General features: G+C 37.8%; 2 protein-coding genes and 1 non-coding gene across 3 annotated transcripts; 2 read left to right on the forward strand and 1 right to left on the reverse strand.

Moving 5' to 3' along the window:
- Positions 1–98: 98 nt before the first annotated feature.
- themis2 (thymocyte selection associated family member 2) lies at positions 99–4,291 on the reverse strand. The gene is made up of 6 exons (XM_017415256.2): positions 4,156–4,291; positions 3,665–3,805; positions 3,150–3,575; positions 1,566–2,794; positions 1,220–1,334; positions 99–790 (listed from the first exon to the last, which is right to left on the reverse strand). Exons 1-6 carry the CDS (start codon positions 4,256–4,258, stop codon positions 678–680), a joined length of 2,127 nt encoding a protein of 708 aa, XP_017270745.1. The 5' UTR covers positions 4,259–4,291; the 3' UTR covers positions 99–677.
- Positions 4,292–7,079: 2,788 nt separating this feature from the next.
- ppp1r8b (protein phosphatase 1, regulatory subunit 8b) lies at positions 7,080–13,018 on the forward strand. The gene is made up of 7 exons (XM_017415271.2): positions 7,080–7,182; positions 7,638–7,698; positions 8,727–8,880; positions 9,737–9,954; positions 10,276–10,420; positions 10,822–10,886; positions 11,142–13,018. Exons 1-7 carry the CDS (start codon positions 7,130–7,132, stop codon positions 11,493–11,495), a joined length of 1,050 nt encoding a protein of 349 aa, XP_017270760.1. The 5' UTR covers positions 7,080–7,129; the 3' UTR covers positions 11,496–13,018.
- On the forward strand, positions 8,494–8,656 carry LOC112450487. The gene has a single exon (XR_003039133.1).

Below are 13,018 nucleotides of genomic sequence, written 5' to 3' on the forward strand. Positions count from 1 at the left end.
TATTCTAATACGGGTTGTCTTCAAAGCTTTCTTTGTCTTCAAATGTATTAAAATGTGAATGTCCTGTTTTAACTTGCACATATATTCACTACTACAGCTGTAGAACTATAAAAAATTTATTTAGGATGCACTGAACACAAATCAAGATTATTTTCTTTTCAGTTTGAATGTACAGAATAAAACTGGCGTGGACATAAAACAACAAAACTACAAGCTTTTGCTACTTCTGTAAAACAATGTAAAAAAAAAAAGCTGCTGTATTTGCTGTTGCAGTGTTAGTTNGGGGGGTGCAGTTTTCACACGTTACAGCTGTTTATAGGACTGCTTAGTATTGCACAATATAAATAAAATCCGAACAACACGGAGCTTTAGCTCTAAAATAAGTAACTGCATCAACACATTCCACAGAAGTGCCATATTTACACAAAGTTTGAGTGTAGTAGCAAACAGCCACTAATGAGTTGAATACCTTCAGAGGTAAAAGGAAGATAAGGAAATGTATAATTTCAAGAAACTTTCTCAGTACTTGTGTTACTGTACAGTAACAAAGTTAGACCATTCATGGACAGGTCTCAGGAAAGGACTTTAAATGGTGCCCACTTATAATGTACTCATTTATCTTGGTTTCAGTTCTCACTGCCTTCATATCATGGTTCCCTGCAGCATAATAAGCTTTTTTAGTAAAACGCAACACTCTCTTGCGCCGACTTCACCAGACACACCAGAGAGTCATCCACAGTTTCATAGTCGTGGTCACTGTCCACATCTGCAGTCACGTCACACAGGTTTCCTGCAGAAAAAACAAAAACATGGTTTATTTCATCTAGTTTCATACTTTGGGTATGCTTTTAATATTTGACAAACTCATATGTCTTACTCGTTTATTTTTTATTCAGTATCAAATCTCACCGTTTGTAAATTTGAATTTTAACTTTATTTTGCAATGTACCTTTTTAATTTCTTTCAAGAATTACCTTCCAGAAATCTTATTTTCCTTTGTGCTTTTAAACCTTCCTGACAAAACATTAAAAGCTTAACAACATGACACACTTCTGCATTTAATTTTCTATTGCCCTGGTGCCATAAATGTTCAGAATTCGTATTAATCTGTAGCTGGATATAGACCCGTTACACATGTGTAATTCTTTCTAAACCATACAGTGGTTCTCTGTTTGAAAACATCACATTATGTCAAGTGAAAAAACAAAAAAAACTGAACCTTTTTTCTTCGGCTTCTGTATTTTTACGTAAGTGTTCGGCAGCGCCTTGCCTGCAACTTCAGCCTCTGAGTGTTTTCGTGGTACAAGAGGAGGAGGTTCATCGTTTAAGCCATCCTGTGTGAGAAGAGGAAGTCAGAATTTTTCTGTTTTATTATAAACATGACTACTTCACCACAGCACAAAAAAGTGGAAGCATTATTCTTGCTTATTTTACTGTCTTAAGATTTCCTGAAAGCAGCATTATAAGAAACTCTTCAAAGCACTGTTGTGCTCTGGTTTACTGAGAAATATAACAAGAACGTGCTTGAAGCAGCTTTTGGGAATCATTATGAAAGCCATACTTACTGGAGGTGGTAGTGGAGCTGGTGGTCTTTTCTTGTTATTCAAAGTTAACGCACTGAACTGGTCAGTTGGGACACCCTTGTCTGTCGGGACACTCAGTTTGGATTTCTTGAGTTTGGTTGATTTCTTTGAGGGCTTTGAGGGTTTTTTGGATGATAGTGATGACAAATCCCGCTTTGGCGGTCGAGGTGGAGGCGCCTCATCGGTGTTACCCTGTTTCCGAAATTCATAAAAGAACGTGTCTGACACTTCAATGACCCTTTCTATGAAGCACTTGGGGCATTGACCTTCAGGCCAGGGCAGGGGTTCCTTGGTGTAGCAGACGGACATAGTGAGCCAATTGGCTGGGAGCTCAAAACAGTCGTCGGGCTTGTGTGGGAAGCTTGCCTGGATGGTGGGCTCCAACAGTACTCCCTCTATTCTGAGGCAAGTAAACCCAACCAGTGGATCAGCTTTGAGCTCTGTGTCACGGCTCACCACTTTCATGTCCAGTGGCAAACTAAAATTACCTAAGTCACAGAGTTTATACTTTTTGTTGTCCCTCAGTGCTTCTACAAAGTGGCCTTGCATGTAGAGGGGCATCAAAACCGCCTCTTTTTCATCCTTCTGTTCGGCCTCCTCCGCGCTCTCATCTTCATCATCGTCATCGTCTGCATCGTCTGGGTCCTGAAGACGGTGGCACAGAAGAGCCTCGACGGATTGCGCCTTCTTTTTGCTGCTGTCGCCCGGCACCTCCATTCTGGTGCAGTCCACAATCTCCAGCTTCTCGCCAACACTGAGGGCAGGCAGGCCTTCCTCCTCCACCTCCTCACAGTTCTTTGTTACACTGACCGTCAGGCCTGGAGCCTGGGTCGAAGCAACATACAGCTCATACACCGAGTTAAACTCTCTTGGCCGTTTCCGAAAGCGCCCGCCGTACTCCTGAGACACCAGGAAGTACTGCTGTGCCTTCCTGCCCTTCAGGCTTGACAACACAACCATGCCTGTGGTCCTTTTCTTGTGAAAAACCAGATGTGCGCCCTTGGTAAGTCCCGGCAGCCAGCTGCTCTTGAACAAGGAGTGGCTCTGTGGCTCTTCCAATATCTCCACTACTGCAGGTAATGACTCGTCAGGTTGAGAAAGCACCTCTGTCAAAGTGAGCGGTGTCACGAAATCCACATCTTTGCACAGATCAGTGACATCGACCACATCCACTTCTAAGCTGGATGGGAACCTCAGCACATTCTTCCGCACTGCACAGAAATAATACAAAATGTAATTAATGCACTATATAAATTAAAAAGTATTGCCAGAATCTTGGTTGTCAGAGAACTAAATGCTCACATGAAGTAAAAATGGCAGCACGTTGTAACTGAATACAAATTTGTTAAGGGCAGACATAAAACATGACCTAAAATTTAAAAAAAGAAAGAAAGTTCTGCCTCTAAGACTGTATAGTAATTACAGTAATCATAAAACAGCTCAATTAAATTTTTTAGTGACACTTTGTGGATGCAAAAATTAACTATACTGTTGTTTAGGGTAGGCTTTTAACGTTGATCTACAAATTCAAAATTATTATTTGTTAAAGTAATAGTTTATTCTCACAGTTCATGATGGCCTGGATTTGATAAATCGGACTGAGGACGAGGACCCGCTCGCAGTTGGTGTTCTTGATCAAACGGAACCTTCGACTGCAAAGGAAAGGCGACGACATGATCTCCTTCAGAGAATAGCATTCCTCGCTTTCGCACTCGTAAAACTGCCCTCGGGAGGACAGAGGAATGCACACTTCAGCCGAGGCCTCTGCTTGTCCTTTGACAAGGCAGCGCACCTGGTCCTCTTCCCCCTCATGCTGCTCGATGGAAAGCACAGTCAGAGCTTTCCCGGCCCCCAGGGTGAGACTGCCAAAGCTCATTTTGGTGTGGCTGGTGAAGGTGAACGGTAGAGAGGAATCCAGGCCTACAGGCCTCAGGCTCAACATTTCTTTGAGTGAACTGTACGGCATCTGGTCTGGGACAACCTTGAACAACCCTAAAAAAAACATGGGTTAACATGTATATGTAAATGAACCGCACCAAGAAAAATATTCTTATTATTATGTGTTTCTATGGGTTACTAACCTGTGTGGCTGATAGGCAGTTCAAATTTTTCATTGGTAGAGACATCTTCACAGGTTACAGACTGAAGTTCTATGCCGATGACCTTTATTAGATCCCCAGTAGAAAAGCAAACTTCACTCCCAGATAGTTCATATACAGAACCTGACGGCAAGAAATGAACCAGGAAATGAATCAGAAAATAAATACTAAACTTCAGTAATGTTTTCCTAACAGGGACACAGGTTTTTCGCAATTTGCTGTGAAAGATTTGTGACTGTCACTCATAAAAAAATACAAACTTTAAAAATACAAGTGCTGAATGTTTTATTTGGCTACAATACCATCTACTCTTTATCAGAGAAAGGAAACATAAAGTATTCGTGTCTGCAGCAAATCCAGACAACAACTCCCTCAGATTCTCTACAATTCTTTTCTTTTTAATCTTTGTTCTCATCCAAACTGAAACTTTCATTAGTTTTATAAAGAAACTAAACAATTGGAAATAAACCCACCTTGGAAATACACTCCAGAGCAAACTTGTAGAATATTCGGCAGACATGTTGGATCCAGTGAGGCTATAAATTCTTGAAGCGGCAAAGCAATGGAGTTTGCCATTGCTGTTGCCTCGGTGAGCTGCAGTCAGAAATGAAGGCAACAAATGACAAATGCAGCAAAAAAAAGGAGTTGCAGTCACTGCTCAAAACCACAAAAGTGAACGAGGAAGTTACAGGAGCTGTGTGCACAACTTTTTTGCAATTACAGGGTGAGGCTAAACGCTACCAAATAAAGTCTTATTTTACAGTAAACACAGTGAAGTAACTTTTGATATAATGTTACTTTTTAAATAAACTCCAGGTTTGACTACCAATGTGCTGCAACACAAATTAAAGTAGTGAATGATTCACTTTTGCAAAGATAGGCATGTAAAAGTTTAGTGTCAAAGGAATAAATTAATTTGTTGTCACTGCATGTCAAGTAGCTGTGTTTTTTTAATTAGTAAACCATAAAATTTTGTTGTTATGTAACAACTTTGTGGCGAGAATAAAAATAAGGTGAAATCAAATCTCCAGCAGCCTGTAACAAAGTATTAAAAATAAAACTCAAAAAAATGTGGCTTTAACTGTAACAGTCCTGTTTCACCCAACTGAGCCTCGAAGAGATTTCTGCACCACTTTGTATATTAAGTGTTTTATTGTGTTCCAGCTTGTCACAAACTGTGTTTCTCTATTATGATTTTCTATGGTAAACACTTTTCAAAGGAATCTGATGAGACTAAGTGCAAATGAAAAACCAACACCCTCACTTCCTTATGCTGCAAGGAGAAACTAACAAATACTGAAAGCAAACTCCCACCTTTTAACAAAACCGAATCACACGGCTCAAACCCACATATTACAAATTAAACAGTGTGACTCAAACATTAACTCAGTCCTCTAGTTAAATCCTCACCTCTTACATCATGGAACTGCATTGAAAATGAGTGACCAAGATGTCAGTTTAAAGTCAATTTGCAATGCAAATCTATGATACATTGCACAGACAACAGAGACTTAATGTATTGTTTCACAACTTTTTTTTGTTTCCTTGTTGCACTCTTAGTTAGCAGTTTGAGGTTTAGAAACCCCCAGTGGTTCTTCTAGGGATTTTAAGTTCCTAATACTTTTCTTTTTTGCTCAATTTTGCCATTTCTTCATTTAAGTAAATTTTAACATTCAGTGGTTTATATTTAATGACAGTTTTAGCCAGGACACTCTTGTAAATGAGATTTTTTATCTCAATGAATCGTCTCCTAGTAAAATATATAAAGGAAATAATAAATAAATAAAAATATTGAAATGCTATGTCATTATTAAATGTTGCTGAAGAATAAAAACGTTGTTTTCATGTGGAACGATACACTTTGAAGTAAAAAGGCATAATAATAATAATATTAAAGGTAATGCAATGTCACAAAGACGGGTTTAAAAAACCCATCATAAAGTAAGAAACAATATCAGTAAATACACATTTTTTCAGTGGTTGTTTGGGGGTTCATGTAACTTTGGTATCACAGTTCGCAAAGAACACCTTTAATAAAAAACAAACAAAAACGGTGGTAAAACTTTATTTATATTCACTCAACCAGTTTGGTCATAAAAGTTAGTATTTTACTTGAGCCGTTTCTATTTTCTGATGATACAGATCAAAAATATATTGATAACACATTAGAAACAAAATGTGTGTTTTTTTCTGAATTAAATTGCTTAAGTTTGCACAAATATATATATATATATTCAGGTAACTGACAGTGTTGAAAACTGGCAACAATTGAGATAATTCTTTGAATCTTTTTCAAAAATACTCAACATGTTAAAAAATAATAATAGTTGTGAGTTATTGATTCAGAGACTGACTTCTGAATAAAACAGGTAATCTGTTTCAAGGAATCAGTGTTAAATCACATATGACAGGCAAGTTAGGAAATAACAGCTAAAAATACCAAAAGACTTTCAGAGAGACAGTGAACTTTTGTTGAAGGCCGTGTAGAAAGACTATTTTTTTCATTATACATAGTTAGCAACAGTATATACCAATTCAAGATCTTCTTTTGGTTGTTCCCCTTTTCAGGGGTTGCCACAGTGAATCATCCTCCTCCATCTAACTCTGCCTTCTGTCCTCTTACTTCAACTGCCTTCATGTCCTCTCTAACTGCATCCATTTAGCTTCTCCTTGACCTTTATTTTATAATTTGCATTTTGGAATCTATATGCCCCCCCAAAAAAACAAACAGAACATGCTTTCTGTAACTATGTAATCTATGTGCACGTGAAAATGTTTCTGTTGCACTTCTCTACTCGTTATCGAGGTGAAATGCAGTTGAAATTTCTCGTTGTATGATGACGATGGTCTGTTTTTCGCTGTCAGTTTTGCCCCAGAAGACTTTGACAATGATTGCAAATATTGTTGTGTCTTTATTTCCCCACAAACTGGTGGAAGTATTGTGATCATTGTAACAAACATTACATTAAAAAAAAGCACCGTACTGAAAAGATTATAGAACTTCAGTTTAATGGCGTGCACGCCTGTATTGCATCATTGTTTTCACATCCTGCAATAAAGATCAACCTTCAGAACCCCTAACATCCCCCACCTCGCCCACACAAACACAGAGACTCACTCTGCTCGAGACCACTTTGAGATAAAGTACTAGCTTTAAGAAAAAGTACTGATTCCCTTTTGGTGGCGCCCCTGCTTATTGAAAATCCAACAGAACATTGCACACTGCTAGTAATTGCACTGCAAACATTAATAATCACTATACAGACTTTATAAAATAATTAATTTTTTTACTGCAGAACATTTGCATGTAACTGAGTACCTTTAGAGTGTCTCATAATTACTTTACTTTACATAAGCGGTTGTTGAATGAGGACTCAACAGGACTACATTTCCCAGCATTCCTGCAGGACGTTTACCCAGCATGCAGCTGTAACGTGCAGAAGCAAGATGGCGGCTAAAACAAGCAAAGACGGTCCTCCTCCTTTTGATTGTCCATCATGGTGAGAAAATGCAGGCGTTAAAGTCGTTAATAAATATTTGTAGAGGTTATTAAATGCAGACGAGCAGAGCAGTTTTCTTCCGTTGGTTTTTTTCTCACTCTCACGCGGTGGCAGCTAGCTAATTCCGATGCTAACGTTAGCATGTAGTCGAGCTAGAGGGCTAACCCGTCAATGATGTTCGTGTTCATTTACAAATCACGTTTTGCCTTTGGTTTTACTTAGAAGATGCATGATTTGCTCCATTTTAGGAATTCCTGTTATGAACATAAAACAGTGTTAGAGAAATGGGGAGTTTTTGTTTGACAGAGAACGAAGAGCAAGTCCAAATGTTATATTACATGTCTATAAAATATTCACGAGAAGATAAAAGTAAGCTTTAAAAATGGTTTATTTTCTGCAGTGGTCGATATGAATTAATCAAATGTTTGAAGGAGTCTGTAACCATATGCTTTCAGGGCAGGAAAACCGCCCACAGGACTTCATTTGGATGTGATGAAAGGAGACAAACTGATAGAGGTAACTAGTTTGAAGATGTTCAGTATTTCTTACAATTTAAAGTTATTTTTGAGTCATAAAGAAGCATGTAAAGGGCCCTATGAAATCCACTTAATTTATCCAGATTCCATAGTATTCCAAAATAGGAGTTTTTTTAAAATGTTGTTTTTAGTTTGCTTAAATGCAAGTTTTGTTTGACAATGTAACCACCGTTTTTGTAATGAATGATGAATACAATTTTTACAGTTCAACAGAAAAATATTTATTTCACATGCTATACCCAGCTCACTGTAACCCATAATTTAGTTTTTTTTTAAGTGAAAATGTTCCATTATGACATTTTTAAGTGTACAAGTTCAAATTAGGGTTGTTAAATGTATTTTTTTCTTTAAATTAAGCAATTGTTGTTATAGTTTGTTAAATTAAAAAAAAAACACATATTGGCCAAAAATAAAAAAAGTGTTGTATATCAGCCATCAGCTGCCCAGGTTTTTAAAACTGACATCAGTCGACCTCTACACCTTTTGTTTTTTGTCATTTTTTGATGACTGAAGAGTGTCAGCGTATACAGACAGGGTTGCAGCAACCAGTATATAGTGGTGGTGATGTGTGAAAAACACTTAGACTTGTTAGAAAAGCTGACATTTCTTAGATCACATCCACGTATGAAAATAATCTAATATATTCAGTGTTTGACTGTGATTACCTTTCCTTTTTTTTCATTTGTCAGATGTCATGACTGTGATTGTTTTTCTGACACAAGGAAATCATAGGGCCCTACATGTAGTCATTAATACTGTGCATAGTAAGTGTTGAATGCACCAGATACGAGCCTGACAGTCTACATCCAAGATGTGTCGCACACTGGGGTTTATCTGTGGCTGCACGGCTTCAAACGGTGCGAGAGGAACGTCAGCCCTGAGATTTAAGCCCGTCAGTGGAGAGCAGCACTGACGAGTTATAACTCAGAGGCACAGATGTATAATACTGACCTGTTCACACATACGTTTAATGAGTGATTCACCCAATTTGCTTCTCTCTTTTTTTAGAAACTGATCATAGATGAAAAGAAGTACTACCTGTTCGGGAGGAACCCTGACTGGTGTGACTTCACCATTGACCATCAGTCATGCTCACGAGTTCATTCTGCGTTAGTCTACCATAAACATCTAAAAAGGGTCTTCCTTATAGACCTTAATAGCAGTAAGAGATCATTCACACTCACATCTTCACATTCAGTTCTGGTGTCCTGGGGTTTAATATGCAGCTAGAGTTTGTTTTGTGAAGAGAAATGTTTGCTAAAAAAAAAAAAAAACTTTCTATGAGGTCAGCTATTTTATCTATTGGTTAAACTATCTTGAAGTTAATGTGCTGACTATTTTCTTCTTCTGGCTACTAAGCAGCAAATTGCTGTACTTTTCATGTCATATTTCAAAATTTTGAATTTATTCTTTACATAACTTGAAGATGCATGACAAACATTAATCATCAGCTGGTTGTATAAATTAAAAGTTTTCTCTGGTGCTCTTTTCTTAGTTGGTTACACCTGGTGTTTGTTATCATGGCAGTAACATTATTCTGGTTTTAGTGACACGGCAGCTGTGTATCTCTGATGTACTTTGTGTTTAAAAGGCACCCATTGGCTTCAAAAAGCTTTTTAGACTAATTAGAATAGAATAAAATTAGATCTCCCTTTGCCACACTTATAGATAAAAGCTTCAGAAATGAACAACCTTTGTCACACACACACACACACACAGCTAATCAAAATAAATAGCTACATGTTTTCAGTCTTTTAATTGATGACTGCTTAAATAATTTAGGGCAAAGGGTGATCATATTAAACTCAAGAGGCTGCTTTTTAAGACATCAAAATAAACTTTGACACATAATAAATTATGAAATGTAATGGTAAACTATCACAAGGTACTTTAACAAAGTCTAATTAACAATTAGATTTGTTTACAAAATCATTTTGGCATATTGCTCTTTAAACATTACATCATCTTCTAAACTTTTTCTAACATTAAAAAACTTTTTTTGATTGACACCATTTTAGCACATGGTACCTTCCTCGGACACATCCGCCTGGAGCCCCACAAGCCTCAGCAGGTTCCCATCGACTCAACGATATCTTTTGGGGCTTCAACGCGCACCTACACCATCAGAGAGAAACCCCAAACCCAAGGCAGCGCTGGCACAGGAGACAGTAAGACAGGAGAGGAGGAGGAGCTGAAAAGACTCATCGGGCTTCCAGAGGAAGAGATGGAGCTTGAGGTACATTTATTTATTTTATGAACTAATTAAAATGTACAGTTTGATGTTATTTTAATGTGTGTTTGGTTTGTTCTGGCTTCTGGTGGGTTAAATAATTTGAATCAACTTAGCTGAAGTTTTTGATTTTACTTTTAAAGCAGAAAATGGAAAAATAAAACAATCTTTAATGATCTGTTTGTGCCATTTGCCTTATTTAATAAATGTCTAATGATAGTAGATGTTAAGATTCAGTCCAGTTTGATGTAATGTTGGGTAAAATATAGATGTTCTGGTAACAATACAGTGACATCCCACTTTTTTGTGACTTTGGTTTTCTGCCAGAACCTAACAGAGTTCAACACGGCTCACAACAAGCGCATCTCCCTCCTGACCATTGAAGAAGGCAACCTGGAAATCCAGAGGCCCAAAAGAAAACGCAAAAGCTCCAGAGTTACTTTCAGTGAAGAGGACTCCATCATTAATCCAGGTACTGGTCAGAATGAAACTACCTCTGAAGCAACACAGAATACTTCAGTAATCGTGGATGCACGTTGTTCTTTTCTAATCACAATAAAACATATTTTTTGGCAGATTATGAGTTTCTTCAGCCTTTGTGCAAATTCTTTTTAGATTATTTAGTGAGTTTTTAATTTGAATCTGAAGTACTTACTATGAATTCACTATTTGAATTATAACTCTTTAGATTTGTGTTTTTAAAATGTCTGTAAACACATCAGTTAGTGTGCCTTAGTGATGTTGTTCCATTTATTTTTTTTAGTTTTATGTTAAAAGTCTCTGAGGTTCTGTAAAAACAGCTGATTGGCTGTTTGAATTTCTAACTTCAGTCAGAAGAAATTCAGAAAATTGTCTTTTCCGTCACTCTTGCAGAGGACATAGATCCCTCGGTTGGACGCTTCAGAAACATGGTGCAGACGGCTGTCATCCCCATCAAGGTAAATCTTGTTCTATATTTCAGATGATCCATTTCACCTGACAGGTTGTGCTACTTTTAAACGTCTGTGCTGAGCTGGCAAATGTTCACATCATGACTGTAAATGCTCTTGTGCACCGTGAACATTTCACCTGTACCTCTCAAATGTATTACAATTAAGCAAGCTGTAGTAGGCAAAGTGTATGAACCTGACAATATTACAAACTTTAAGGGCTTCAGGTGTTTAAAATGATTCATCTTTCATTCCTTTTTACAGAAACGAAGATCTGACAGTCAGAACACTTTGGGTCTTGATGATCTGGCTTCAAAGCGAATCCACGCCTACAGCATGGGCGGAGGTCTCTATGGTGACCTGCCTCCCACCAGCCATGAGAACAAGCCTACAGGAGCTCCAGGGGGTGCTGCTATGCAGGGAGGGCTCCCTCTGCCCTTCCCTAATCCCGCACCAGAGGTAGACTTGGCCCCAGAGGCTCCCCAGCCCCCTGTCACCCTCAACCCCACACCTGTAACGGCTCCCTACATGCCAGAGACCCACAACGAGCCACGCAAAAAGAAGTATGCCAAAGAAGCTTGGCCGGGGAAGAAACCCACCCCTTCACTACTCATCTAATCAGTGTGACAACGCTGCTGACTCTTAGGTTCCCAGCAGATACATCAGGGACTGTGACCTGGCAGAGGAGGAGCCCGAAGCATTTTTTTAGATTTGTTACTCCGTGTTATTCTCATTATAATGACAAAATGTAACTCCCAACTTCCCTGTTGTCTGTCACAAGATTTAATACACATCACTAAGTCAGCTGTTGATAAATTGCCCATAAATAGCATAACCCTGTTTACCGTGAATAAAGTTGAGCTAAATTCACGCCAGTTGTTATTGAGCTGATAAGGTGCAGAGAGGCAGTTAGATGTACTTCTTAGAGAGAACAGCTACATGGATTTGGTGACTGAGTTATTGTTTTTTTTTTACATTAACATGTTTCAACATTTTCATGACTTCAGAATGTTTATAAAGATGTTAAAACAAATTGCAAAATGTATTTTTATTTTACAAAGGGCAAAGTCAAAAAACGTCCAAGAGTTAAGATGTGAATTGATTTAAAATGTGGGGTGGCTTTTTATGTTGGAAGACAAACTGATTTAACAAAAAACAAATGTTCTAATTTCATTTAATCAGTCAATATTATGTCAATGGAGGGTTCTGTGCATTTCCCCCTCAAGCCACTAGATGGCGACTTTAGCAAAAACATCAATTTTTAACAAGGTGTGACGAGAAGCTTGGGTACCACTAACTGTTGCACAAACCTTAACCAGAAAGGTAAATGTGGCATCCCATGAAAAGAATGGTGAAAACTGTTAGTTATTCGTTTTTTTTTGTGCAACCATTTATCCTGTCTGAACAATGTTGTTTTTAGAACATTGCGTCTAAAATTGTTTATTTTCCCAGCTCAAATGTACTGTAATAATAGGCATTTTACAGTTTTTTTTTTAGCATCAAGGTGGACAGCAGCCAAGTAGTAACAGAATAAAACTGGACACTAGCAAAATAACAGAGATGAACTGCAAATCAGAACGTCTGTAACACCAGAATGGTTTGAGTTTATGCTGTTTTAATGGTTATTTACATGCTACGGGATACAATGTAGTTTTAACTACTGCTAACCAGCTTGAGATGTAGAAACTGTCTTTCAGCAGCAAAATAAAAATACCCCATTGGTTATAGTTTATAATAGGTTTACAGTGTTAAAGTTTAAGGACTCTATAAGATAATGTTTGGAAATGATAAAGTGCGTTTAAGGCCGCCAGGCAGCAGTCTCACACGTTTCTTTTTAAAGAGGATGTTGGAGGTTAATAAAAGTGATCTGAGGATTTTGGTGAACTAAAGGGCTAATGGGTTTGATAGGAACTGGCAAAACGGCTGGATGGTTTTAGTTTGGCCTAAAATTATGTAATCTGGTGTCATTTTAAGGAACTGCCTTTTTATGGGATCTTTTGATACACCTGAAGGTTGGAAAATGGCTGAAAAGCTGAAGTTGGAAGCTTCATTTTTAAAATCTGTCCTTGTGACTTTGTCCCTTTTAAGGTGTGGATTTTGTAATATGACTGTAAATAAAAAAAGGAATTACTTTTGCCTTA

The sequence above is a fragment of the Kryptolebias marmoratus genome, linkage group LG16 (genome assembly GCF_001649575.2).
Source record: "Kryptolebias marmoratus isolate JLee-2015 linkage group LG16, ASM164957v2, whole genome shotgun sequence".
NCBI classification, from domain to species: Eukaryota; Metazoa; Chordata; class Actinopteri; order Cyprinodontiformes; family Rivulidae; genus Kryptolebias; species Kryptolebias marmoratus.

Coding starts and splice junctions, on each gene's coding strand:
- ppp1r8b (XM_017415271.2), top strand. CDS start 7,130: ATGGCGGCTAAAACAAGCAAAGACGGTCCTCCTCCTTTTGATTGTCCA. Junction 7,699..8,726: donor AAGGAGACAAACTGATAGAG/GTAACTAGTTTG, acceptor CTCTTTTTTTAG/AAACTGATCATAGATGAAAA. Junction 10,887..11,141: donor CGGCTGTCATCCCCATCAAG/GTAAATCTTGTT, acceptor TCCTTTTTACAG/AAACGAAGATCTGACAGTCA.
- themis2 (XM_017415256.2), bottom strand. CDS start 4,258: ATGGCAAACTCCATTGCTTTGCCGCTTCAAGAATTTATAGCCTCACTG. Junction 3,576..3,664: donor ACTGCCTATCAGCCACACAG/GTTAGTAACCCA, acceptor TGTTTTTTTTAG/GGTTGTTCAAGGTTGTCCCA. Junction 791..1,219: donor ACAGAAGCCGAAGAAAAAAG/GTTCAGTTTTTT, acceptor TTTTTTCTGCAG/GAAACCTGTGTGACGTGACT.